This window comes from Vicugna pacos, chromosome 7, assembly GCF_048564905.1.
Source record: "Vicugna pacos chromosome 7, VicPac4, whole genome shotgun sequence".
Classification (NCBI taxonomy): domain Eukaryota; kingdom Metazoa; phylum Chordata; class Mammalia; order Artiodactyla; family Camelidae; genus Vicugna; species Vicugna pacos.
Genome location: NC_132993.1, coordinates 13,114,604 through 13,142,539, shown reverse-complemented (window position 1 = coordinate 13,142,539; position 27,936 = coordinate 13,114,604). Strand labels below are relative to the sequence as shown.

The window sequence follows — 27,936 nt, the reverse complement described above, 5'->3', positions numbered from 1 at the left end:
TTAAGAGAAAGGAAATAGGTAAAGGAGATCTTCTGTTACACGTGCAGAGAAGTGTTTGTTATATGGAAGTGATAACAAAAAAGAGGATTCATAAGACAGTGGATAAAAGTCACGTCCAGGAACAGTCACAGTTCACATTTATTGAAAGCTTACTAGGGGCCACATAGTCTTGTGACTACTTACATGTATTAGCTAATTCAGTCCTTACAACAAACCTGTGAGTGAGGTAACAATCCCCATTTTACAGATCAGGAAACTGAGTCAGAGGTAGGCAACTTGCCCAGGGTGATGCACTAGTCACTGATCTGAGATACAAACCCAGGAAGTCTGACTCCACAGCCTTTATTCTTAACCGTTAAACTTTTCTGCCTTATAGCGGTGATTAAATTAAGATTCAGAATGTATGCATTGTATACTTGCAGCCCAACTAGATTACTCTGAAATCTGAAACTGGATAGGGGGCACTGGACATAACACTGGCCTCCACGTTCTTGCTGTCACCAGCAGTTGACCCCAGTAGAATGCTGATACTGTTCTGAAGGCCATTTTCAGGATTTCTGAGCAGCTCTGCTGCTCTCTCTCTTAACTGTAGAAGTTGACTGGGGCCTTACTGTTATTTTTGGCCACTGCATTTAAAATTATCTTTGAACAAGTTTACAATTGACCACAATGTGGAAATGGGAGCAATGGGGCAATCTTAAGGCAATAAGTTGTAATTAATCCTCAAAAACAGTTAAGTGGTAAGCTGCCCCAGACTCACCCCTTGAGAGAACAAATAGAAAGCAAAGTTGTGCAAATGGGGAACACAAAGTAGGCACAAATATCAATAATCCTGATCTTCCTGGACTTTTTGAGTAGGTTTAAATGCTTAAGGAAAGCATTTAAGGAAAATTGCCCTGTGACTAAAGCAGTTCCACCCTGGGTATTGACAGCTGCTTGGTGTGATGAGTCCAGCTTAGAGCTGTAAGCTCGTGGGGCAGACTGGTAGAAACCTGCAAGGAATTATGATTCTTGTGGTTCAACATGACCCCAGTATTCCAGCTTTAAATGCATTATCTTCTTGTCTGAGCAGCACCACTGTTTCAGAGGGAAAAGGAAATGTGACAGTCAGTATTTTCCAAGTAATTGAAATGAAAAAGTAAATAATTTTTCATTTTAAAAACATTTTAAAGTATAAGGCATTAAATTTGAGAATCAGGCTGGGAGTTTTGAATTTTAGGACTACCACTTTGAGCAAGTTTAACCATCACTTCACTTGCATGTAAACTGGGGACAAGATGTTTTTAATAGGTGTCTTAGGAGAATTTAATAAAAATAATTTAAAGCTTCTAGCATGGTACCTGATACATAGTAAGAGCTCAATAAATGTTAATTCTCTGACCTTCTCTAGTCTAAAGACTGGGGTCAGTAAACTTTCTTAAGGTGCAAATCATAAATATTTCTGGCTTTTCAGGCCACATAATCTGCATAACTACTCAACTCTGCCATTGCAATAGGAAAATAGCCATAGACAACACGTAAAATGAGTGTGACTGGGTTCCAGTAAAACTTTATTTTTAAAAAGAAGTGGCAGACCACAATTGGCCCAAGGGCCATAGTTTGCCAAACTCAGGTCTAAAGAATCTCACAATCCAGTTGATATGAGTATTTTGCTAATTAACCAACCAGGCTGCTTTGAGCAAAGTCCCACCGTGCCATTTTATGAATTTATGCCGCAAGTCAAATCATTTCTCTCTACAAAAGCAAGTGTATAATATCTCATTATAAATGGAAAAGCCAATTCCTTAGATGTTGTCACTAAAGTTAATTTTAATAGTATTCTGTTCGTACAGCTTTTGAAGTAGTTGTCTTGTTTCATTGCTGTATCTTTTCTTCAATAGAGGCAGGTATTCTGTTTTGCTTATGTTTTACCAGAGTAATTTCGATACCACATGAGTAGACCTAGCATGTGACTTCTGTGGTCTCTTCCAACCTTAAAATTCTTACTATAAGGCCATAATTTGTTCCTTTACACCAGTGTATTTCTACCATTCATGCCCCATCTTTCTCTCTCAGGCCTGGGGTGGGGTGCGGGGTGTTAATTTTCCTTACTAAGGCAGTGAATGACCTATCAGAGATTTTCTCTGTGTTTTATTGACTGTCAAGGTCACTGGGCCCTATTCTTGTCCAGTTGAAATAGTGATCAGTATTTTCCCAATAAAAGTTAGATAACCGTAGGTAAAACTAGAAACCATAGTTCCCAGTACCAGACTTTCCTACCACTTACAAGTTTTGCCAGGTTAGGACCAAAACAAACACTCGGCTGGAATTTTCACTACTAGTGTGCCCCATTCACTTACATAAATAATTGAGAATTATCAAATGCTATGTCATGGCAAGAAATCTAAGTTCACTTGCAAGAAAGTGAAACTGACTTTGTCTTCTAAAGGAACCAAAAGATGTGTTAGGTCCTTTGGTGGAGGAGGTTATGTCTTCTGTGTTCCTTTATAAATCCTCACAGCATTTGACACAGTTGGCCGTGAGACAGATGATAAATACTTGTTGAAACAGTATTTGTATGACACTGAAAACCAATTGAACCATAGTCACTTGAGATACGAGGATCATTCTTGTTGAGTTTTTATCTCCTTTAAGTTCAGAGTTAATTGTTCTTTTTGCTTTGTTTGTTTTTATTTTTTATTACATGCCAACCCATACCAATTAAACATCTCTTTTCTCAGATGGAGGCCAAAGTAAAGGGGACACTAAATTACCACGGAAAACTCAGTGACTTCCCAGCAAGCAAAGGAAATGACACACTCGGCTGGCTGACGGAATCTACCTGATGGGAAAGTACTCATGTGGTTATAGGGCTGCTGTTCTGTCGATGTTTACATTCTCTCGTCCCAAGCACTGTGGTGAGGAGGAAAAAGAAAAGGAAACATTACTTGAGTAAAGCCAGGTGCAGGAGGAAGAAATGCTTTCGTACAAAGTTAGTGACCTTTGGTCTCTTCTAAAGAAAGACAAAGTTACCATATTAACTGACTTGAAAGAGACTCAGTTGTCAAACCCACAGAAGTACAAATTTGATTTTTCCCGGGGGCGGAAGAAGGAAATTGAGGATTTGGGTAAACTCCATCCATCCTAGGGGTTGGATCTGAACACTTGTAGACATAATTGCATAATAAAAGGCAGCATATCTGAAATTAGGCCAGTTTGTCAGAATAATCATGTCTATTTGAGTGGACTGTGCAGCAAATTTGCCACAAAAAAAGTTAATGACCCTATGTCTGATACAGACATTAGCTAAGTATAAATCATGTACCCTCAAAAATCCTGAACAAACTTGAATCTTCCAGTGTGTAGCAACTCCCCATGTAAATCAGTGGACTAAAGATGCTTCAGGAAAGTTATTTTAGCACAGTGATATATATTATTACATTTTTAAAAGTCAAAAAAATTGAGCCTATTGCTCTTAACAGATGAAACTTAGATGTCCCCTTTTTGTAAAAGGGTCAATTACATCTTTCATTCAGAAGCAGGTACTTAACTCTCTTCTTCAGGTGATTTGTGCATCTGGAATTCACTGGTTAATTCTTATTTCCATTCTTGATGATAAAATGTGACTGTGTTCACATTTTCCTCTTGAGAAGTGGGGATTGTTGCTGTAGGGCTGCAGCTTTGGTGCACGGAGCCCTCGCAGGCCTGCCAGTATCAACTGTAAATTCCCCCAGCATCACCTCACTTCAGGACGTCTGTTCTTTTAGCTAGTGGTATTTCAGGTGATTATTAACTGTTGATATAAACAGGAGTAAGTGTGTATTACAGCACTTCTTCATTGGTCATTCAAATGGCATATATGTATTTTTGGAATTTTGAAGATGGTATTTTAAAGGGAGGAATTAAATTAGGATCATTATGTGTACAAGGGATTATTTTTATAACAATCACAGTGTATTTTTACTCCCTATGTCCAGTGTAGTGAAAGTGATTTGGAGCATTTGGGATCTTAAAGCTTTACTAATATTTACTCAGTATTGATACATGAGTAAACCTGCAGATAATAAGTCTCCGTTAATATAGCTTCCTTGTGCAAATAGCATATTCAGCAAAGGATGTTAAGGGAGAAATTTATGGTTATGTTTAGATACATTTTATTTGATTTTTTTCACCTCATTGTTGTTCTGGTCTCTCCCTCTCTCTTTTCTTCCTTTTTCTTCCTATTCCTATTTTCTTCCTATTCCTATTTCAGACTGTACCCCAAAGTGGTGTAGGCTTGGTCCATTAAGAATGACATACTAAACTTAAAAACGGCATCAGACTGGTAGTAGCAAGATGTCTTGCATGTTTTCATTAAAAATCATCCTGTACTCTTACATTTGTTCAGATAAGGGTATTAACTAGTCCCTTTTTTCCTTTCATAAGCAAAAGCCCCACACAGCCTCTAGGACTGTGAATAAATTACCACAGACTTCTTCAGAATTGTAAACCTGTATTTTGACCTCAAAGTCACATTGGCTTACTTCATAGCAAAGTAGTTAATAACTGAAAACTTCAGTTCTAAGAACTTGTTACAGTAAGGGGAGAGGGTTATTTCAAAGGAAATACTGATGCAATTACTTGTCTCTGAGAGTTTAGTTTACCAGTAAAGCAAATAAGAATGTTGTATCAACCCTGGTGGATTTTGGGAGGATATTGGGATGTGGCAGATAGGTTTGACTTGACTACGTTTGATTAAAGATTATTTTTTAATTAGGGAAGCTTACCCATTACTTGAGTTATTCCAATGTAGCATACCTCTTACTTTTATCTACTTTAGAAAAAAAGTCTTTGCTAACATATAGGAATTTTCCTTTGTTTTACTTCCCATACCAGAGAGAAGTCAGAGTGCACATTAATCTCTCTTCCTGCTGATAATTGTGCATGTATTCATCTGTGTGTGTGTATATCTATACACATGTATTTATCTATATATTTTAGTAGTTTAAGTCAAGGAATAGCTTTAATTTCTTAAATCCATCTGAATCAAGCCATGTGAAGATCCCTGATGACTCTTTGTTAGAGAAGAACAGGACTCCATTCCCCCCGCCCCCAAGTATCATTTTATAAGTAACCAGTAATAACACCTGCAGGCCCTTGGCCCCAAGAAATCCTCCTACGTGGAGATTCTGTTCTAGTCTCTTAGTCCTGATTCCATGAGGACTGCTGCCAGATCCTCACCTCACCCCCATCACAGTTCCACTCCTTAGTCCGTTTCACTCAAGACTACCCTTTTATGTTGTACAAATGAAACAAACATCCTTATATTTCTTAATAAGTATGATCAGAGGGTTACTACATGTAAATATGTATTTCTTTTCTAGGTCATAACATTGAAAATGGTGTCCATACTGTATAGTCATGTATCTTTACAGTTTTTCTTACTAAAAACATACAAATTGGTTATTTTTTAGCACAGAGACTTGTGACTCATACTCTATTTTTGCACTTGAAAGTCAAATTATGTTATTTTTTAAAATGGTGAGTAATTGGAGAGGATATAGAGCAATGTGTATTTCTGAAGAGCATTAGCAACATCCCAATGCAAAAGTAATCAGCACACTTAATTATGTCCCATTCAGCGGGATTCTTGATTCAGGAAAAGTAAGCTGTTTGTTTTCAACTGTCTTGTATTTTAAATTGCCTTCACTGATGTATAAGCTGTTACTGTACATACAAGTTAATCCTCAGTATTCACAAGCAATAATGAATGGTCAGCAGAGTTGTCTTCAGAGACAGCAGTGCTGAGCCTCGGTTGGAGACTGAGAGCAAAGTGTCAAGCTCATTCAGAGCCTCCAAAATAGATGTAAGCAATAATAAGTCAATGTAAGTCCATTATAATTCTTTCTCATATGCTTCTGAGATCAGAGGGTAAAAGAAATCATGATTTTAAAACAGGCTGAAGAAATTAGGTTTTGGGAAAAGTGAGGTTAATCTGAAGTCACAAAATCCTGGTATTCTGAGGGAATCGGAGGATTGTGTTAGTCCATTCTTTCATGCCTACCACACCCCTTTGATGGATGTTGTTAGCCCAAATTACTTTTTTTATATCATAGAGGCTGAATAGTGTTTATTGTATCATCAAGGTAGGAGGAAGAACCGGGCACACACACGTTTGAATGCTGTGGGTTTGACACCTGTTTGAAAACAACTTACATGAAAAGATTTTTAACCCAGGATTTTTTTTTCCCAAAGCAGATCTAAATTGTTTACTACCCAGGGTTGGAAAGGGCAGACACCTCTAGTCTTTCTCTTCTGGTTGCCCTCTGCCATACCCCTTTCCACCTCTACTTGGTTCAAGACATTTTCTGAAATGGAAATTCTACTGTTACTCAAACTGCCATTGATTATGAGAATGCTATGTCCCTTGGGATCATCTCTTAGAACTCCAGTTATCTATCAGATTTGCTGCTACATTTGTAAAGTGAACTTTGCCTGTATTGGTCAACTTTAATCTAATTTACAGTTCTTTATTTCTAGGAGGTTTTGTCATATAATTTGACCCATGTATAGAATTAGCATACTTTATTTTAGGAGTGTAACATAAAAGCACACTGGTCCCTGTATTCTTTTTATCATCATTTAGGTTTTGAATTTGTGTTTGCTTTTTTTGTTTGTTGATACTTGTCTTGTTTTAAGTTAGAAATAGAAGAGTGAGTGAAATGTATAATCAGGCCAAACTTGAGAACTTTTCCCTGTGCTTCAGCACCATAGTTTCTGCTGACCTTATGTTCTCAGAAGGGCACTTTTATCTATTGTGCATGTATGGTTGTTTTCTGTTTTGTTTTGTTTTGCTTTACGCTTTGGGGGGACTTTTGTTTTTATAATAATGAAGCAGAGGGAAAATGCAGTAGTGGGTAAATGACTGATTACAAACATGTTATGCAATTTTATTTTATAAAATTTAAGGGGAAAGGTTTAACTCTGTAAATCATTTCTTAGCCCTGGTAAAATGGCTTATATTACTCCTCTAAAACATGCTCAATTCAGGCCTTTGTCTTTGTTAAGTGCCTTTTTTTCTTTCTTTTTTCCCCTCTTTTGAAACTGTTCTCAGATGTCCTAAAGTAGAGGCTAATAAGTCAGGGGATTCAGGAGGAAGAATCTCAAACTTGCCAAGATCACGTCATGCTGTAATATTCTTCCTTTTCCTTATATGTATATGGATATATGTGTAAGATACATACTAAGATACATAACGTACATGCATACATATATATGTGTATATATATGTATACGTATGTAATATATATATAAAACTAGTAGCTGCTATACCATTGCATCCTTGCTAAGCACTCCCCTTTTAATGTTTGCAAGATTTCTGCCTTGTTTATTCCACTGCTTTAGTCAATTCAAATGGGTGGATTGGGAAGTTGTCTTTTCACAAGATACTTTCTTCCCCCTTTGAATATCTGTAGAAGTTAACAACAACAAATATATATATATATTATATATATATATATATAATAAGTCAGTTATTACAAGTAAAATAAATTTAGTGGATTCATTGACCATTCCTGGATGTAACCCATTGCTTTGTGCCCTTCAAACTTGTCGCAAGTAATATTGAAGAAAGCATTGGAATAACAAGAGTCTTTCTGGGTCAGGTTGACAAGGTACACTATGGCAGGCAAGACTAAGGACACGCGAGAACTAGAGTTAGAACCATGGTGGTGTATCTCAGTTTTGAAGGAAGTTAGCAACTTTGTCAACATTAAAAATACGTCATATGTTCTTCTGGGAAATGATTTTTGAAGGATTCCTATAGCTGCATATCCATCAAAGGGTTAAGAAACTTAGAAGTAGAAAGAGTTCAGACACTGCGCAGAACACTCATATAACCTATAGCATTCTTGAGAGTTTTCTTACTTGCGAGATAATTGCATTTGGCTTATTATGATTTGATGGCTATTTAGGTTTCTCCCTTGAGCGAAATAACATAATATTCAGTATCTAAGATTCATCTGTCTCTGGTGGAAAACAGATGTGACATGTTATGGGAGACTAAGCTGAATCAATCCTCAGAACCCAGTACAAATATATCTAATAAATGCCCCCTTTTAAATACATTTTAACTGAGCAGAGAAGACCGGTGGCCAAAAAGGACAAAGCAGAGACTTCCGGTAGGGTAACTGATAGCTGTTATCAGGCAGCCTCGTTTCGGCTGTGTTACTCTTGTATTACTGTGTTTAGGGGGAATATCATTTAACCTTTGTGCCTCAGATTACCCATTAGAAAATTGGGTATAATATTCACCTACCTCCCAGGGATATCACAGACTTTTTCAAAAATATTTTGAGTTTTTCTGAAATGTCCTATATAATTTTAAAAGTATTATCATCTTCCTGCAAAGGCTAAAAAAATTTTCCCTATGATGGGTTTAAAAAGCACCCTATGATTTTTAAGTTTAAAAGAATCACTGGAATTCTAATTTAGATGCATATTTGTTATTTAAACATACTATATTTGTGGTGGGATAAAGTAGTTAGTGTCAGGTTAATAAGTGGGGAGGGGGTAAATAACACTAAGTTTCTTAATTATAAGTAGATTTTTTTTTAGCCTTTATGGTGTAATTACATGTGTGATTTTTGCCAGGGTTGTGGAGCTGAAGCTAGGTAAAGCTTGGATGATTGGTTATTGGAGTTGATAAATGGTCCCGAAAGTTTTATCTGCCTCACTTTGCCATCTTCTCAATCTAATTTCCTTATATTACTTATTTGGTGATGGATAGCTAAGCTTTTAACCTTTTAAGAATGAAAGGGCGTCTCCTCATTCCTATAAATCAGAGATTGTTTATTATTCCTTTAATCATAGGTTTATCCAACTTTGCACTGAAGGGGCAAGCACTACACACAGTCAGTTGGGTAGACTTTTAGCCAGTCTACCTTTGTAATTTATGCTTCTTCAACCCATGAAAGAGTTGGAGCCATGAACTGCTCAGGTTGTATGAAATGGGAGACGGGAGGCAGGATTCTCTTCCTCGCTGGGGCGGCTGGGGGAGGGAAATGTGTTTTGCTCAACTCCGAGGAGGAAATGAAGGTTATCTTATCCCACCTTCCATCCTAGTATATTAAACAGTAATACACAGAATTTTCCTCTTATCACTTTCAACAACAGGAAAGAATGGATGCCACCTTTCTAGTTAGAGCTAAATGCTGAGCAACGGTTGTTAGAGGGTGTGTGTATTTAAACTGTAGCACATATTCAAGGTCAGGAAGAAGAATGTAGTGGGATGAGGAACAGATTATCCAGCTGAAGTGAGTGAGGAGAACGCACCAGGCCCAAGCAGACAAAGCCTCTGGGTTAATTCCCAGAACTGGCCAAGGCCCATTTAATCTCTAGTGATAGGACATTTTTTCTTAAATATCACTGTTTGGTTCTTTGTTGCTTTTTCCAGATAAAGCCTTAGTTAGTCGCCTCTAAATATCAACTATGCAGATAAACATACAAATTTTCCACATTTTCTCCTCTTTTTCCATTCTTTAAATAACAGGTATTAATTAAAACTTCTACCCAAAGAAATAAGGCATAAGGGTTTTGTTGCATGTGTGTTTGTTCCTGTAGGGAAAATTAATGGAAACATGAAAATAGAGATATTTTGTGTGTTCATCTGTCCTAAAATGTGAACTTTATATTCAAAAACTAAGTACAGATTCTTTTACTGGTGCAAAACTATAGTTAGAATCATGGAATGTCTTTGGGTTGTTAAGATAAAACCATCCCAGTGTTCAATTCTGAGAAAGTTTTAGATTCTGTGGCAGTGATCAGGTTTGTGGAGCTGAACAGATGGTCAGACTCTAATTAAAAAATAGCTTTGAATATTAATGTTGAATTCTTATTCTTCATTTTTGTTAGTCTTCATTCTTCTTTCCTCTTGTCTGAGCTCTTAACCGTTTCATCAACCAGTTGCTACACTAGAGTATAATCTGCCAGGAGTCCGCGGAGGAAACGTTAAACTGTCTTTCACCTCCTTTTCTCACTCACATTGGCCATCTATCCTGTGTCCCCCACTGAATTCAGAAGTAATGACTACAGGCATATTCTAGGAGACTGTTTATATCCCAGCACAGACTCAGACCAGGCCTGGGAGGATTTAATCAGACTGCTTTTGAATAACAATATTAAATTACATGTTTCTCAGATACTCCCAAAGTACCGTTTGCTTGAAAGTAGCTATTTGTGATCTTTATTTAATTTCCTCATACTGTAATGCTTCTCCTTTCCAGTCTTTTTTACATATTTCCATTTTAGAGTGAGTTAGTACTTAATTTTGGACACTTTTCCGAACTGTTACCCAAACAGGTCAAGAATACTTTAAAAAATCTCAGTAGTATAATTAAGGAGGTCTGTATGTCCAGGACTTAGAATCATCACTGGTGACCTGAAATTTTTTTCTCCTCTCCTTTGTATTAAAAATAGGTTTATCTACTATATAATGCGATAGTAGCTGCATTTCATGGATTCTCCTTGATACTTTTCAAGGCTGTTCAAAAGAGATGCAGACCTTTGGCCTCTTATTTCTCATAATACTTTGCCTTGCTTATTTTCATACCTCCCCTGGATTCAGCCTCTTCTGCAAAGGTCTGAGTCAGACTGGCCATATGAATCCTTAATACCAATTTTATGTTCCTCAGAACACTATACATTATTTGCTCCCATTTTGCTGATAATAATATAATTCTATTTTATCTTAAATCTAGTTATAACATATTTTGTAATAAAGCACTAATGGAAACCTAATAGAAAAACAAACAAGATGATTATTACCCAAGATAACTTTTTTTTTTTTTTAAGTTAACAGCTCCACCTGTCCTTTACGCACATTTAGGAGTCAGCAGTAACCAAGACCAGCCAGTTGGCATGTTTTTCTATATATGACAACCTGCCCTTAATTTGTTAGATCTTAGCTATCTTTTATTTTCTGTCCTTGCAGCCACACATTTTCCTCATTTTGTGCTTATCTCTTCTGTTTGCAGGGGTACTGTGCCCTGTGCCAGCATATTGGGTTTTCTTTCCCATACCTGCAAAATTACCAAGAATTACCCCAGTTATGGCCAGAGGCATTAAAAGAGAAGTTATTCTCAGTTGACAAAGGTATTAATTACTATTTTATATAGTTAGTTGGAAAGTTGACCAAATTTGGCCAACTTTTCAAATCCTGGCTATGGTTACATAATTTAATTACATAGACCTTCTGAGACCTTCAGATAAGCAAAGAGCCCTTTCACCTGTAGAGATAGGTTCCCAACCTACAAATAATTTCCTCTAATCCATGGCAGCCTCCAGAGAAAAGATTCAAGCTTTGTACTGACCTTTTGTGAGCTGTCACTGAAAAATTATATTATAGAATGTATCAGAAATACCTGATTGTTCTTAAGAGTATGTAAATCTGGAGCTTGCCCATATGTGTTGCTTGCTAAACATTGTTAAGCTTAAAAGAAGAGGAAAGGAAATCTCTGGCTGGTGAAAATTTTGTGCCCCAAATAATATGTTAATCAAAGTCTATCAAGGTAACCAAGTGATGAATGTTTTCTCTTTCATTACAAGCCAGAAAGTTTATTTGCAGTTGTAAAACTTATCGTGGGACTGCAGACTTATTTGTATAACTGATTGGAAATAAGGATTCTGATTTTTAGTCTGGGTAAGCACATATTTCCAGCCCTTGCTGTATGAATTTTGATAAGGGAAAGACTTTTGTTTGGTAACAGAAGGAAAAACAGGACTTATTTATACAGTGAATGTTCACTCTATAGAGGAACTTCCCTCTGGTTACACATCATCTTACTTTAGCCACCTCCACACTCGATGTAGAAGCCAACATGTTTTACAGCCAGTCTTGAAGGAGCCTAAGTAATTCTGCTCCTCTGGGTGAAAGGCCCTGGTAACTGCATAGTGTTTGTTTATAGGGAGGTGTGTTTTTGCTAACTTGAAGGGATATACTGTATTTTAAATAAGTATGTGACTTAATATTTGGGGATTTTTTTTCCTCCTTTAAAACTGGACCTGAATACAGCTTTGAGTTGATATTTGTAATAATCTCAGGACCTGAAAGATTGTAGCATTTAGTGTGTCTTAAAAATTATGTACTGTACCAGCCATGGATTTTTGTAAATATACCTGTCTCCCTTTTTTGTATTATTTTAGTAAAAAAAAAATAATAAATTTAAATAAAAGGGGGTGGTGATGACATGTGAATGGGTGTGGGTGTGTATGTGTGTGTGTTTGTATAAGGCTCTTTTGAGATGAACTGGTGCTTGTTTAATTTCCGGCTCTAATCATTAGAGCAGGAATATGGACAAACTGCTGCTACTGAACCCTGCACTGAGCCTAGGCGTTTCCATCGTGTTTCCTAGTGATTGATTAAATACACGCGATCGGGGAAATGGCTAAGAGGTTAAGTTCTTCTTCCCACTGCCATCTTGCCTTTGCATTCTCAGTTCGACATACCTTTTGAATTTTAATGGTAAAGCTTTCCGAACTTCGGGTGGTTTGCTGATCTCTAGTTTTTAGAGAGCTCTTGTCACTATTTTCTAAGAAGAAAGAAGGACGTGTAAATTTTTTTAACCAAAAAAAAAGGAAAGTTACAATTCATAAAACCCTGATGAGTCTGGACATGTGAGAGGGCTTAAACATTCCTAAATGTGGACCTGTAAATTTAGTGAATTAACCCTATAGATATACTCCTTCAGTGCAGGGATTTTTTTTTTTCTTGCAACAGCCTTGCTCATATTCCAGGTTTAGCTAAGCAAACCCCTGTTTTAAAGCAGGAGCCTTATTTGATTCAGTGTAGATGTTTTCCTGTCTATCCTTTGTGACAGGGCCTTTTACATGAGTGTTTTTTCTTTTTGTATGTGTTATGTGTTTGTTGTATTAAATAAAGAGGAATGTACATATTATTCTTGTGTCTGTGTTATTATTGGGCTAACTTGGATTTTAACACCTCATTCTTTTCTGTAGTGGCTGAATATCTGTTGTCTGTATCACACTGCAATGGGCGCTGTGGGACACAGAAGTAAGGGCACAGTCCCCCACCCTCACTGTGTTCACAGTCTGCAATCACATGACAAGTTAAAAGATAACAGTTTAAAATCTGTCACCAGGGTGTGGTCTATGGCCACCTGACATTTAAGTTCAGAGCAAGGGAGAAAGTAGACTGGAAAGATCTGGGAAGACTTTGTCAAGTTGATGGCCTGTGAACTGGCAGATGGGTGGGAGCTGGCTAGGAAAAGGGAGAAGGGAACATCCTGAGTAGATTCAGGAAGCAGCAGAAGGTAGGCCAGGCCCCGGTGAGAAGCAGCCAGATTGTGGGAGTCCTGGAATGCTGGTTTACTAGGTTCTGCCTTCAGGTTATAGATGGTGTGCGTGTGCATGCATGCATGCGTGTGTGTGTGTGTGTGTGTGTGTGTGTGTGTGTGTGTGTGTGTGTGTGTGAAGATTCCTCCAGGGTCAAGGCTGGCAATGTAGATATGGGAACTAGTTGTAAAAGTGAGCATCTTTTAAAGTCTTACTTGTAGAGGACTTCTTTAGGAAAAGTATTAAGGGAAAAAAGGAGAAAAAGAATTCAGCTTTAGAAATCTAAGGAGGGAGTGGGAAAAGGATGAAAAGAGAGCAACTTGTCAGATTGACCAGTTTGTCACTTACATGTATGTATGCATAGAAAATATATGAAAGGATACATGCCCCAAAATACAAAGAGTGGTGGTACTTTTACTTAAGTGTATTTTCAGTGCATTGTCATTAAAGTGAAGAATTACTAAAAGGCATGGTCCTTATGCATGGGGGGAGTGTGGCTGCAAGTGCTTTTATTAAGAACTAGTAACATTTAAGGACAGTTTTGCAAAGTGTGTTCTTGGGAGTAATAGTCTCTCAAAAAATCTGTGGTTAAATAATTGGACTACACTTAACTATGTTGTCACTATCTTGCACATGTGAATTAACATATTAAAGGTACCACTGCTAAACAGGATTTTTTTGTAAACACATACTTCTTCAAGCTTATTTGACCACGGAATGCTTTTTGTCATGTAACTTCTATTAACAAAATTATATGAGGCATGTAAAGCACTTAGCACAGTGACACATAATACTAGGTAAATGTTAGCTTTTATTATCATTCATACTAATTTTGTTATTTATTGTACTGTGTATTTAAAAAAAGAGAAGTGTTTAAGAAGGAAAAACATGGCCCATGGTGTTAAGGATTTCAGAATAACCAAGAGAGAATAATCTTTCTCTTTCAGTTTAGACAGCCAAGAAACAAGCAGATAGAGAAATGCAATCAGTTCTCTAGAGCCAAATGAGGGACAGGTGTCCGGATGGTGGAGTGGTTCAAAGGAGTGTAGACAACTCTATGAAGCAGGAAGTATGTTTTAGTCCCCTTGGCCATGTAGTCAAGAAATGGCCTCAGACCTCAGCTTTGGCACAGGAGAGTGTCTGTGGCTGGTTAGGAAAAGCAACAACTATAGATGGAGCCCGAAGGCAGAAGTTAGCAAATTGGTGACAGCTGTTCTGCTTTTACAAATTTATTCTAAGGGGAAAATGAATTTATACAGAAGTTTCTGTACAAGGATGTTCATCTCAGTGTTGCTCATAACAGTAAAAGTTTGAAACAATCTAATGCTGTGTTTGAGGGGGGTTGGTTAAGGAAATAAAAGTACTACTACTAAATAAAATTGTTTTAAAATAAGAAATGACTAAGATGCCCATGTATTAAAGAGCAGTTGTAAGTGTTCATGCACATGGGTAGGCATAGGAAAAAATATATGGAAGGACACACACTCCAGAATATAAAGAGTGGTGACACGAGTGTTTTAGCCTTTTGCTTAAATTTATTTTCAATGAACATGGATAATATGAGTTAAGTTTTTTGTTTTGGGGTTTTTTTCCCCTAAGAAACACATAGGTGGACTTAGTTGAAAGGGAGAAAGAAATGGGAAGGAGTCTCTCCCATCTCATCACTGGGAGAAGGGAAAAGAAAATAATTTATTCTTTCCACTCAGACCCTGCTAAGATCACAAAATTGGATCTGGTTTAAAAGGAAGACACAATGAAGTGGTTGATTTAAAATAAAGATTTTGGCGGAGGGAAGACTATCCTTGGGCTTGGTTGAAAAAGAAAAAATACCAAGTATAACCGTACAGTGAATGCAAAGCATCTTTCCTATCCGTGGTCCCCATTTTCCTTCCCCAGACCAACCACTGCTACCCATTTCTCCAGTTAAAAGTATAAATACGTATCTGACTTTTTAACATAATTAGCATACATATCTGCTGTACCGTACCTAGCAATTTTTTTTCAATTATCTTGGAGGTTATTCCACATCAGTACACAGGGTCTGTCTTATACTTTTTGATAGCTCATAGTATTCCATAGTTATTGATGGGCAGTTAGATAACAATCACAGGTCAAACTGTGATACCCTTCAGGTATTTGCAATCTGTGTCTGCATGTCAAACTGACAGTCAAAGATTTGTTTTCTAGTGAATAATAATGGCTAACATTCCAGAGGTGAGAGTCAGTGTCTGGAATCTGACATTGCTTCATATCCATGTAAAGCTTTGAGAAAATAAACCTTTATTTAAACAGAGTTTTGAAAATTGGAAGTAAAAGCAGAAGAGCTGATTCTGGGTGCACCAAGGGTTGAATTACATTGCAAGTGAGATCATAATCTTTTCAATCTTTTCAGTGACAGCCCCCTCTGATGCAGGCATAATCTAGTGTGATCGCTCTTCCTCATCAATATGTGCCTTGACATGGCTTGTTTTTTTCTGTCTCTGTGTATATTTACCTCTTCTGTGTTCCTGTGTCTGTCCCTTCACTATTTCCCCACTGTTTTTTTCCTAGTAGAGTGGCATGGCGTGACATGACAGACTTGGGTTCTCACTCAGGTCCCAATTATGAAGCTTAGACAAGATGTGGATCTCCTTTCAGCCTGTTTCCTCCTTGCTGCAGGGATAACACCCAAGGGTGGGGCTTGCTGTTGAACTTGACAAGGTCTGGAAAGCACCTAGCATAGTGCCTAGCACATAAGAGCTAATACACGGTGGCTGCTGTTACTTTCTTTTCTGCCTTTTTCCTTGAATTCATGCTTCCTCTTGCTCTCCTAATTTCACAAAATAGAGAAGTGAAGCCAGTGTTCAAAAAAAATCTTTAAAAAAATATTTAAAAGTACAGGAGTGGATAAATAGGTAAAATTCTTTGATCCTAGGTGTCAAACTGCTAGCTTAAAAAAGTAAAGGGGAACTACCCTAAAAATAAAAAGCTGTTTAAATAAAATAGTTAAGGGAATCTTTGGTTCATATAAGTGAGTGGTCTAGAGGTAAACCTATTTTAGGTCAAGCTTTGTCCAGTGATTCAGTGTCAGCAAGATCCAGCCCTCTGTCTGCTCTGGCATTCCAAGTGTCAGGTTTAACAGGTGGCAGGTGGCCCTCTGACAGCTACTGACTCCCTTCATTGCCAAATGCCTGCCACACCTCCAGCCTTTATATATGTGTTGGATATAGTTTACTTCTGCCTTATTGTGCCTCAGATGCAAAGCACTACATTGATCATGTGCTTCAATCCATAGCACATGGTCTTCATCACTTAGTACAAGATCTCATTCCCTCATTCTGTTATAAGTTAGGTTTCTCCTTTCTTCCTCTGTCCTATAGGTACCCACCCTGACTTTTTTGATGTGTGCCCCTTGTTTTGGATGCATCCTTCTAAAAACTTGTAGTGTTATTTCGTGTGTATGCAATTTACTTTATACAAATGGTCCTGTGCTATGTATGAATTTTGCTGTTCTCTACTTTTCTCACTTTTCTGAGATTTCTCCACATTGCTCTATGTGCATCCTATGTGTTGCTTCTTTTCACTGCATAGTCTTCCATATGAGGCATCCACAGCCTTTTACATATCCGTCCTCGTAAAGGTGGACACTAGGTCGCCTCCAATTCCTTTTGACCACAAGAAGGGCGATAGGTAGTCTTCTGTGAGTTGCCTATTCATCTCCTCTCATTATTCAATTGCATTTTCATCTTTTTGTTGTGATAATAATCTCTTAACAGTTTCAGACATGTCAGATGTTACAGTCTGTTACCTGTTTTTTTTAACTTTGTGCCATCCTTTATTGAGCTGAAAAACTTTTTTAATAGTCAATTTTGTTGACTTTATGTTTTGAGGGGTTTGTTATGAAATATTTCCCTACCCCTAGGTCATAAAGATATCCTCCTGCGTTCTTTTTAATTAGCTTTCTAGTTTCACCTTTCAGTTTTTCATTTAGAATCCGTTTTTCCCCTTTGTTGTATAATATATAGGGGTCCAGCTTTATTTTTCATTTAGTGAAGATTTTCCCAGCACCATTTAGTAAATCAGTACTTCTCCCATTAATATTTGGTACCATTTTTATCATATATCAAGTACTCATATATGCAGAGGTCTATTCTGAGCTCAATTGCATTCCATTAAAAAAAATTTCCGTACCAATGTCTACTGGGTCTTTTTTTATTACTACAGACTTACAGTATGACTTCATATCTAGTAAGAAGTCTTCCTCTTGGCTTTTCTAAGTTCATTCAACTAATCAAGGATTGTTACTCTTCTATATAAAAAATCCAGCTGAAATATTTATTATAATTTAATTCATAGTTTATGAGGAATAGAATCTTTTAATGTTAAACACCTCATTCACTATGTATCTCCTATTTATTCAAGTCCTCTTTTTATATCTCACAATAAAGCTTTCAAATTATCTCTGTGAAGGTACTGCTTATGTGTTGATTTCCAGGTACTTTATAGTTGTTGCTTTCACAAATGGTATGTTTTTCTCTCGTATTTTCTGGTGGTTTTTGCTAGTATCGCGGAATGCTATTGACTTTTGAAAGCTGAGTTTGTATCCAGCAACTTTGCTAAACTCTTATTCTAATACCTTGTCTGATTATATTATTAGCTTTTCAACAGTTGATCATATAATCTACAAATAATGAGAGTTTAATCTCCTCCCCCAGTTCTTTCACTTTTTATGTCTTGTCTTGGAGCATTAGACTGATCCTTTACTAAATACTATACTAGACAATAGTTGTGAAAGTGGCATCTTTGTTTCTTATTTTAATGGGAAAATATCTCAATTTTCCCCACTAAGTATAGTAATTATTCTATATTTTTGGTATACAGTTTTTATGAAGTTAAGAAAGTTCTATTCCCAGTTTTCTAGGAATGTTGATCATGAGTTGAATTATATCAAGTGCATAACAAATATGTATCAACCCACTTGCAGAAAATTTCTTAGAAATGTATTCATAATATTTTTTTATTCTTATCTCTGTTGTATCTGTATTTGTTCTCCTGTTCTCATTCTCTGTGTTATTTGCATCCCCTCCCTTTTTCTTGTTCATTCTTGCCAGAGGTTTGTTCTTGCTAGTTTTTCAAGGCACCATGAATTTTACTGAGTGCATATGTGTTCATTATGGTTAAATCTTTTTGATCTATTGTTCTTTTTACCAATATATAATGTCCCTCATTATTCTTTATGATGTGTTTTTGCCCTAAAATTAAATTTAATATCCCAGCTATCTATATCCTGAACAATCCATTGTATGGATATATTACATCTTTATTTACCCATTCATTAGTGAAGACCCTTGGGCTGTTTCCACTTTTTGAATATTATAAATAATGCTACTTTGAACATTTGTGTACAAGTTTTTGTGAGATGTGTATCTTCAGTTCTCTTGGTATCTATCTAGGAGTGGAATTGCTGGGGCATATGGTAACTCTATGTTTAATGTTTTTGAGGAAACACCAAACTATTTCTCATAGTAGTTGGACCATTTTACATTACCACCAGCAATGTAGGAGAGTTTAAATTCTCTACATCTTCACTAGCACTTATGATTTTCCATTTTTTAATTATAGTTATCTTGGTAGATGTAAAGTGACATCTCATCCTTTTGATTTTCATTTCTCCAATAACTAATGCTGTTGAGCATCTTTTCATATGCTTATTAAGTACTTAGTATATTAAGTATAATTTACTTGTATTACTATCTCAAATATAAAAGTACTTCTTCCAGGAGAGTTTTCTTTCTCTTTTTAAAAAATTTAAAAATTATTTTTAATTGAAGTACAGCTGATATATATACAGTATTATATAAGTTACAGTGTACAATGTTATGGTTCACAATTTTTAAAGGTTATACTCCATTTATTATTATTGTTATTATAAAATATTGACTATGTTCCCCATGTTATACAATATATCCTTGTAGCTTATCTTACAGCTAATAGTTTGTACCTTTAAACCCTCATGCCTATTTACCCCTGCCCACTTCCTGCTCCCCCCTGGTAACCAGTAGTTCGCACTCTATATATCTGTGTGTCTGCTTCTTTTTGGTTGTATTCACTAGTTTGTTGTATGTTTTGGATTCCACATATAAGTGATATCATACAGTATTTGTCTTTCTCTGACTTATTTCACTTAGCAGAAGAGTTTTCAAAGAGAGTCTTTTGCAATAAACTTTCTAAGGCCTTGTATGTCTGACTGTATCATCTTTCCATCCTTACATTTCAATAATAGTTTAGCTGGATATAATATTCGAAATTATTTTTCTTCATCACTTAGAAAACATAACTTCATTGTTTTTTGTCTCCAGTGTCGACTAGGAAGACTAATTTCAATTTAGTTCTTACTCTTTTGTGGACTGTCTGCTTCTTCTCTCTAGAAGCTTTTAGAATTTTGTTTTTGTCTTTAAAGTTCTTAAATTTCACTGTAATATGTCAAAGTTTTGGTTTTTCCATATTTATTCTGTGGGGTGCTCCATGAGACCTATAAATTGGAATCATTTTTATCTTTAATTTTTGCAAGTTCTTACTTATGAGTTCTTTAACTCTCTCTTCCCTGAATCCATTTTCTCTCTTTCTGGGATTTATATTGTATGGATACTGACGTACTATTATTATCTCTTATATGTTCTTTCGTATTTTCTCTTTCTAGTGTCTTCTAGGAAAATTCCCAGGGCTGATCTAGATTATTACTCATTTTTCAGCTAGGTGGCTATTGTTTTTATCCAATCTGTTGGGTCTGTTCAACTATCACATATTTCATATGTATTCTTCCATTTGGTTCTATATCACTGCTTGTTCCTTATTATCCTCTTATCTGTGTGAGGATCTTCACATGCTTATTTTAAGTTCTTGATCTGTGTTGTTCCATTCTGGTTTGTCTAGTACAGTTAATTCTATTTATTGTCTCTTTGTTGTGATTATATGTCTCAAGTATCTCATTATTTTCATGTGTGAGCTTGTTTTTTCTGGGTTTATCAGCTTTCTTAGCTAGTGATGTACACTAAGGAGAGAGGCCAAGGTCAGGGACCTAGCACGTGCTTTGTGGGCTGGGAGCATCAAAGAACATTTTCCACAAAGTCCCAGGCACCAGAGTAAGACCCTGAAAAACACCGTGGGGCCAATCCTACAGTTTATTTGTTTTCTACTAATGTGCACACAGGCTTTTTCTGCATGTGTGTGCTGTTTTTTATTATATGTCTCTGCACTTTGGCCTTGGACATTCTTTGAAGCCTAGATGTATTCCTCTAAAGACTATTTGAGTTTGCTTCTTCTAGACTCCTAGGAACATTACCAACACAGGACCACTTCAGACTAATTGTTCAGCTTAAGGATTTTAAGGCCACAGAGATAGAATGACTTACAGCCACAAATGTATGTGAGTGGTTATTGCTGGCAGTTAAGAATTCTTACAGAAGGTTCCCCAACCCTGCCACCCAACCATTAGCTGATGTTGAGACAGAAAAGTCTTTTCGTGGTGAGGTCAGGGATATTGTTTTCATTCCCACCAATAAGGTCAATTGTTGGGGGTTCCATCATTTTGCAGACCCTGACCTCCCACCATAGTCTGAGGCCTTCTTCCCTTTGGGCTGCCTAAGGCCAATTGAAATCTGGACTCTAGGCCACCAGGGATCAGCAGATACCCTCAGGGCAAATGCTGTTTTTATTGCTCACTTACCTCCTCCTATCTGACCTCTGGTTATTTTGGCTTCCTTTACTGTCAGCTCAGTCACACTTTGAAAAAGTATTTGTATGTGTTTGTTAAAGTTTCACCCAGCACTTTAAGGAATTTTATATTGGGAGAGATTTCTCCACACATCTAATCTTCTATAATGTGAAAAACAAAAGTCTTATGCATAGTTTATGTAAAAAGTTATATCTATACATAAATAATACTTAATATAAGATCATACTTAATAATTAACATATAAGTATTTAATAATTAAGTTAACGGTACCTTCACACAGTCTAGTTCACAAGCCAGACTGTCCCATGTTGCCTACAGTTCAACAGGTGTGTCCTGGTGAAAGGACAGACATTCCATAAGGAGGGTTTGACAGTGGTAACTTCATTTACTAAAGTGGGACTCTTTCTGTGTCAGTTTCACCAGAAACCCCAAAGGCTGAGAACAAAACAGTAGGTGCCAAGTCCATCCACATTCTAAAGGGACAAGGAACTAGATCACCTGTGCACCACATGCTGAGAGACTGTGAAGCGGATACGGGGAAGGATTAGCTCAGCACCCACCTCCAGGTCCTGGAAGAGAACGTGAGCGGATTCCTCTAGAGGCACTTATCAGTATGCTGGACATCTCCCTTCTTCTCCCCAGGCAGGAGGGGGTGGGGGTGCTTCCTCTTCACCTTGTGCCAACCGAAGGGGCCACCATTTGGAGAGCTTGACACATCCTGTGGAGTTTGCAGGACACAGGAATTGTGTCTGACTCACCCCTGAAGTCTAAAGACAAATTAGGAGTAGGTGGCTAGCTCCTTGACAAGACAGAAGAGGAGAGAAGCCTGCACTCAGAATGGCTTACAATCTCAAAGTTCCTGAGTTCCTCTGAGCCTGATATGGTTCTCAAGAAAGGGAGCCAGATTTGGTCATTTTAAGAAGGAACCCAGGCAAAGGGAACACCTGGAGGATGAAAGGACCTCAGTGGAGGGGAGGCTCCTAGAAACTAAGGGGCCAGGGCAAGAACCCTAAATAACTACGAAAGGCATGGCCTACAAGGGAACTGCAGGGCAGAGATGCCCAGAGATGGAGAAACTATTGAGAACCTACAAGAAAAGAAGCAACACTAGAATCTGCTACTCCCAGGCGACAGTGACACCAGTTTATATCTCCACCAATGAAGGAAGACCTTACCTCCTCCTCCTTTCCTTGCTACAGCAGGCTGGCAGGTCCAGATCGCAGCCAGCAGGTGGGCAGGTGGTGGTAGGTGAGAAATAGAAATGACACTGATCTTAACTTCCATTTTCCTTCACGTTTCCAGGCTGGAGGAGAAGTTTCAAATTAACTGACATTTGAAGTTTTGATATGACCCTGGATGAGACTTGTTCACACCTAGAGAAAAAGAGAATGTTTTTAAAATAGTGATGGTAACTCTTTAATCTGTTCATCACCTAAAAGAGACTGGAAAAGCTATAAATTTCATTATTTTTTCCTCTGGCAGCACCTAGCGGTAAGAACAAATCATTACAGCACGTTCGTCGGGCACTTGTGAGAAAACAAAGTTGCTGTCAATTAAGTCTAGCTTGTTCCAGGAACAGATTGCATTTGAAGAGCAGGAGAGAAGATCTGGGTGGTGGAGAGGTGTCCCATGTCCTGCAGCCCTCACTGCCCCTCTCTCAGCCTGTGGCCACCTCCGCTGACAACAGGGAGAAGTTTTATGGAACAAATTTTGGAATTTTAATGTTAAACAGACTGGACTTTTTTTTTTTTTAAACCAAAGAAAACAAGCTAATAGTCCTGTTATTTCCCGGGAAAGCTGTGTGGGAAGCAGCCGCGATTTCATGCTGGAGAGGAACACGTTCTGAAGCAGCAGTGATGAGAGGAATAAATCACTCTCTGCTTGCATCTAGCAAGTCCAGCTTGCTTGTTAATAGTCACATTTACTTCTGAGTATTATAATGTACTGCAAGTCTGTACACTACAGGATGTTATCAATAAGGTTCATTTGCTTAAAAGTAAGACCTTTAAATAGCAGAAACTACCGTGTGATGGGTAGTAGCCACAAAGATCCCGTAAACTACACAGATGGAGTGATTATCTTGCTGAAAAGTATTTACAAGACTTGTCAAACTTAAAAATTACCAATTTTTCTTTTACGAAAGAGGCAAGTGTTTCTCATTTGCTGTCCTCTTCTGTGATGACGAGGCTGTCAGGAGTGTGCTGCTGTGTGCTCTTTGGTCTGTTTCCTGGGAGCCAGTGTCCACTCCCACAGCCTTCTATGTATTACAGGGACTAGAATTATGGAAACTTTTCCCAGACTCCTTTGCCTTCAAGGTTCTGGATGTGATTTCTTTCTGCCGAATGTATTCCTGTGAGATTTTGTAGGATGGGAAGAAAAAGTGGTAGTATGTTTTTCCTCTGGCAGCACTTAGCAAAATGGGCGGGCCATGGTAGACTTAAAGTTCTCCCAGAGCCTCCAAGGGGTCTCCATCAGCCACTATCTCTTTACCTGGGGGCAGCTCTGATCAGCAGTGGGGGTTTCCTGCATTTTTCTGACCTAGGTGACAGCAGGACCCTCACAATACCCTGAACTGCTGAATGTTAGTGGCGACTTTCCCTAACTCCTGCAGCTCTTTAATTGGTGCCATAAAGCATCTCAGTGCCCTGCACTCAATTCCTTTCTGCTTGTAAAGCCTGCAGTAGTTTCTCTTTTTCTGCCTGAGGCCTGATGGATACATCTGCCTAGCTGATATTCTGAACATACTTAATGGGTCCCTTTAAGTTAAAAGTGATTTTTTTTTAAAGTTGGGAGTGAGGCATTTTTTTTTAAAAAAGAAACCCATGCTATGAAGAGAGAAATTTGAAAATGGATGTTTAGAAATGTTTATCACTATGTGATTTTGTTGCCCAAAACAATGTGTTAAACCAAGATTTTCAAAATAATAAAACATACTGAATTACATTGCGTTTTCAATAAAATAAACAATAATCATCTTTCTTTACCAAGAGACATTAGGACTTTTTTTTACTGTTAATAAAAATATTTTCAAATTACTGTTATTCATTTTTAAAACACACTTTTTCATTTCTATTTTGTGCATGTTTTAAATGTATTTACCACATTCAATCAATAGTACATGTATATAATTTAAAAATAAATACAAAGGCTTATGGGGGAGGCACAAGATTTTTACCACTGTGGATACACAATCAAAAAAGTGTAGAAATCACTGCCTTAGGACACACATTTCTAGAATCACAAATGATGGAAGTGAGTGCCTACACCTATCTACTCTCAGATACCCCTCTTTCATGCATCCTGGCTCTTTCCCACCAAAATTTCCCCCAGATTCCCATGTATATGGTCAGGCAGCCAGTCACTGCTGTAGTTCAGAGTAAAGACTGGACTCTTGGGGTCTGCTCCTACAGTTTCACTGGGCATAGAAAACTTGTCCCAGAACTCCTCCTTTACCCTCACACAGCTTGAAGGACAGAATAATGGCCTCACAATGGTTAGGGAATGGAGGTGAGGTCTCTCTACTTAAAGTATGGACACTAACCCACCGCAAGATGCACATGCACACACAGGCTGAAGATGCAGATTCTGCATGTCATCTGGGTCTCTGCTCAAATGTCGCCTTATCAGTAAGAACCTCCCTGAACACATCAGCAGGACTAAATCCTCTACCCCGGCTTTATTTTATGTCATGGCACCCATCACCATTTGACAGATTTTGTTTTGCTTGTTTGATTATTGTCTGTCCGTCCCTTTCTAGAACAGAAGCTTCATGAGTATAAGAAAGTTGTACCTGTTCTACTTGTGCTTCTGTTTTCCTAGCATCTAGAAGAGTGCCTGGCTCATAGCAGATGCTCAATCAAAATTCACTGAATAAGAGTATTTCTTTCCCAGCCTCCCCTGACCAACAAGAGAACATGATCCAGGATTAGGTAATGACTTAATCCATTCTGGCACAAGTGGAAGCAGAGAAGCCAGCAACAGCCAGTGTTTGGGAGCAACAGTCTTGGTGCCAGTGTCCAGTCCCTGCCCAGTGTCACTGTGTTGGCACTGCAAGCTGTAGCAACAGTGCCTGCTGGAGTTTTCACTGGACCAGATCTGGGCCAAGCTTTCGAGTAAGGTTCTTGGCTGTGTAGCTTCCAAACCTGGTCTCTAGCCTTACCAGGAAATTCTGAGAATCACCAGCACCTTTTAAATACAAATTCCTTTCCTGCTACAAAACTTTTTTTTTTTTTTAATGGAGGCACTGGGGATTGAAACCAGGACCTCACACATGCTAAGCACGCAGGCTACCACTGAGCTATACTCACCACCCCTAAAGCTTCTTTAAAAAGTTTAAGAAGTAGGCTCTGGGGTTAGATTGCCTGGGGTCAAATACTGGCTTTACTGGCGATTAGTTAGTAAAGTTGGCTAAACCATGAAACTGCACTGAGTTTGTTCCCACATTTCTAAGCAGGTAAAATCAGAGTACTACTTTATAAGACTGTGGTGAAGGTCAAATGAGACATCGCCTGTGAGGTGCCCCAGGGCATAGTTGCACACTTGCAACCCTAGGTTGTATAAGGAAAATAGAAGTGTTTTGTTTGACAAACTACTGTTTTTAACTGACCACTAGCACTTAGAAGTTAGGGCATTTCATAAAAATTCTGGATTTACAACTTCTCTTGAAAAATCATAAGCTCTGGCAACACTGGGACCACATTCCTATTTTGCAACAATGAGATTGAGCTGAGAACTCTAGCTCCAGTGGAGGAGGTAGGAACTCGCCTGGCCTGATACACTCTGGTGTCACCTGCTGTTACCTGGTCCCTCCTGTAGGGCTTTGGGTTTGCAGCCCTGCACTAGGAATATAAAGACTTTCCAAAGCTGCAAAATTATAAAGTTTGGCTTAATTGGCTCTGAGAACTTTTAGACTGACTTGGTTTTCTGTTGACACACAGTAATCAAAAACATAGTGAAATTATTCCCAAACAGCCCTTTTATTATCTTTAATGTTTCTTCGGATTGACTGGGTTTCGCTGGGCAGTTCTTTGCTCCAAATGACATTGGCTGAGACAGATCACTTGGGGGTGCCACTGGATCGGGACATTCAAGATGGCTCATTCACGTGGTTGGTATCAGTGCTGTCAGCTGAGAGCTCAGCCGGGCCTGTGCCAGGACTCTTCCATATGCCTTGGGCTTTCCACAGCATGGTAGCTGGGTAAGAAGGAGATAGTGAAAGTTGCCAGTTTTAAGGCCTGGGGTTCCTTAGAAGTCCCAGAACATTCTATTTATTGATTAAAGCTAGTCACAAAACCAGCTTAGATTCAAGAGTGGGAGGAGTGGGTTGGATGGGAAATAAGTTTCACCTCTTAATGTTAAGAAGCAACATGCGTGAAAGGGGAAGATTGTTGAGGGGCCATCTTTGGTGACTAGTGGCTACACAGAGCTAACATTTTATGATTATCTATTTGCTTTAGTGGAAGAATGGCTTACAGTGGAAGAAATGAGTCTGTTGGCAGTTCAGTAAAAAGGACTTCAGAATTACTTTCTATTGCCCCTTATCATAACATATCATACTTCCAATAAATTCTCCTGCTTCCTCAGAGCTGGCTTCAATTTGCTACATCTTAGGAAGCAGGTTAAATTTCTGTTAAGAGGAGATAAAATGACAGCATTCTTCCAAACCCCTCCTGAATATCTGCCTTTTAGAAGCCAGATACTTGTGAATTGCAGGTTGATAAAATGAATATGAGTGTGACTGGGAAAGATGAATTCATTCACATTAAGTCATACTGGTTTACTGTGTTGATTCTCAAAGTGTCAAGATTTCAGCCAGAGCTATGGAAGAGTGATCGGAGGTGGCCATAGCTGGAGCTGGTGAACCCTGACAGGGACCTAGGAGGGGAGACCTGTTAGAGTGGGAATCCTGAGTTTGAGCAGTTACACCTTGGCTCGTGTGGAAGATGATGAAACTGAGACACAGGTGATCTAACTTGGAAGAGGTAAGATTACACAAGTAACCTAGAGAATCTAGACAAGCCCAGAAGAGGTGAACTGAATCATTTTAAACTTGCCATACTGACCATAAGGGCCTGGAGAAGTGTCTGATCTAGATTTCCAGAAGAAACTTGAAGTCCAGAAGGGAAACAGGAACGTTAACGCAAATGGTTAAGATCGGGCAAAGGGAATAACACAAGATGTAGAGGAAGACATTAAGAGAAATTCAGAGGATGAGAGGAAATGAATGAGAGAGCACGGTTAAGATACAGGCAAGGGTCAATTTACGAAGGGTCCAGTGGTCTGAAAATTGATCTTAATGGCAACGGAGAGCCACTGCGAGATTTTAAGCAAGGCGTAAAGTCGTTGAGACTTCGAAATGACTTGTCCAAGTTATTCAATTAAGACAACTAACTCCTAATTAATTAACTCCTAATTAATTCCCTGCTGTCCCATATTTACCACTGACCTGCCAATTCAGAAGACAAGGTAAACGTTTCTAACTGGCTACTGGCTCTGCGGAAATGGCCTCAGTGTTTCAACCGGAAACAAAAAAATAACCGCTAGGAACGCCACCTAACGGCAGGCTGGAGTCACGCGAAGCCCGGAAAGCCGAAACACCGGAAGCGGCCGGCTGTTTCCGGTAAAAACCCCACGGAGCAGAAGCTCAGAGGACGAATCTCCGAGATTTGACCAACGCACACAGCCCTCTCAGCTCCGCGACGTCTCATGCGCGCTTTTGCGCAGGCGCGGGGGCTACCGCTTAGGCAAACGCATACGCAAAACCGTGCGCGCTCCCGTTTTCAGTCCGGCGCATCGGTGCTGTTCCGAGGGTAAAATCTTTGTAGCTGTAACGCGGGTTTTTGTTACTTGAACTACAACTCCCAGCATGCCTCGCCCCTCATAATGCTGTTAGTTGTGGTTTCCTAGGATAGGTT

At 38.4% G+C, this 27,936-nt stretch overlaps 1 protein-coding gene and 1 long non-coding RNA gene across 6 annotated transcripts in view; one reads left to right on the top strand and one right to left on the bottom strand.

The window, feature by feature from the left end:
* UBN2 (ubinuclein 2) overlaps positions 1-12,911 on the top strand; it is a 60,781-nt gene extending 47,870 nt beyond the window's left edge. For both annotated transcript variants that reach the window (XM_072964354.1, XM_031674565.2), the window contains one exon: positions 2,721-12,911. In XM_072964354.1, coding sequence (XP_072820455.1) covers positions 2,721-2,770 — 50 coding nt within the window. In that variant the 3' untranslated portion in view covers positions 2,771-12,911. The remainder of the gene's footprint in view (positions 1-2,720) is intronic.
* On the bottom strand, positions 110-27,860 carry LOC116278966 (uncharacterized). Of its 4 annotated transcripts, none has more exons than XR_012074225.1 (4): positions 27,468-27,860; positions 22,193-22,395; positions 21,583-21,789; positions 110-2,892 (listed from the first exon to the last, which is right to left on the bottom strand). It is a non-coding gene; the product is annotated as an uncharacterized lncRNA (long non-coding RNA). The 4 variants fall into 4 exon arrangements; XR_012074223.1 differs by having other exon boundaries at positions 22,198-22,395; positions 27,468-27,859; XR_012074224.1 differs by having other exon boundaries at positions 21,583-21,740; positions 27,468-27,855.
* Positions 27,861-27,936: the final 76 nt, after the last annotated feature.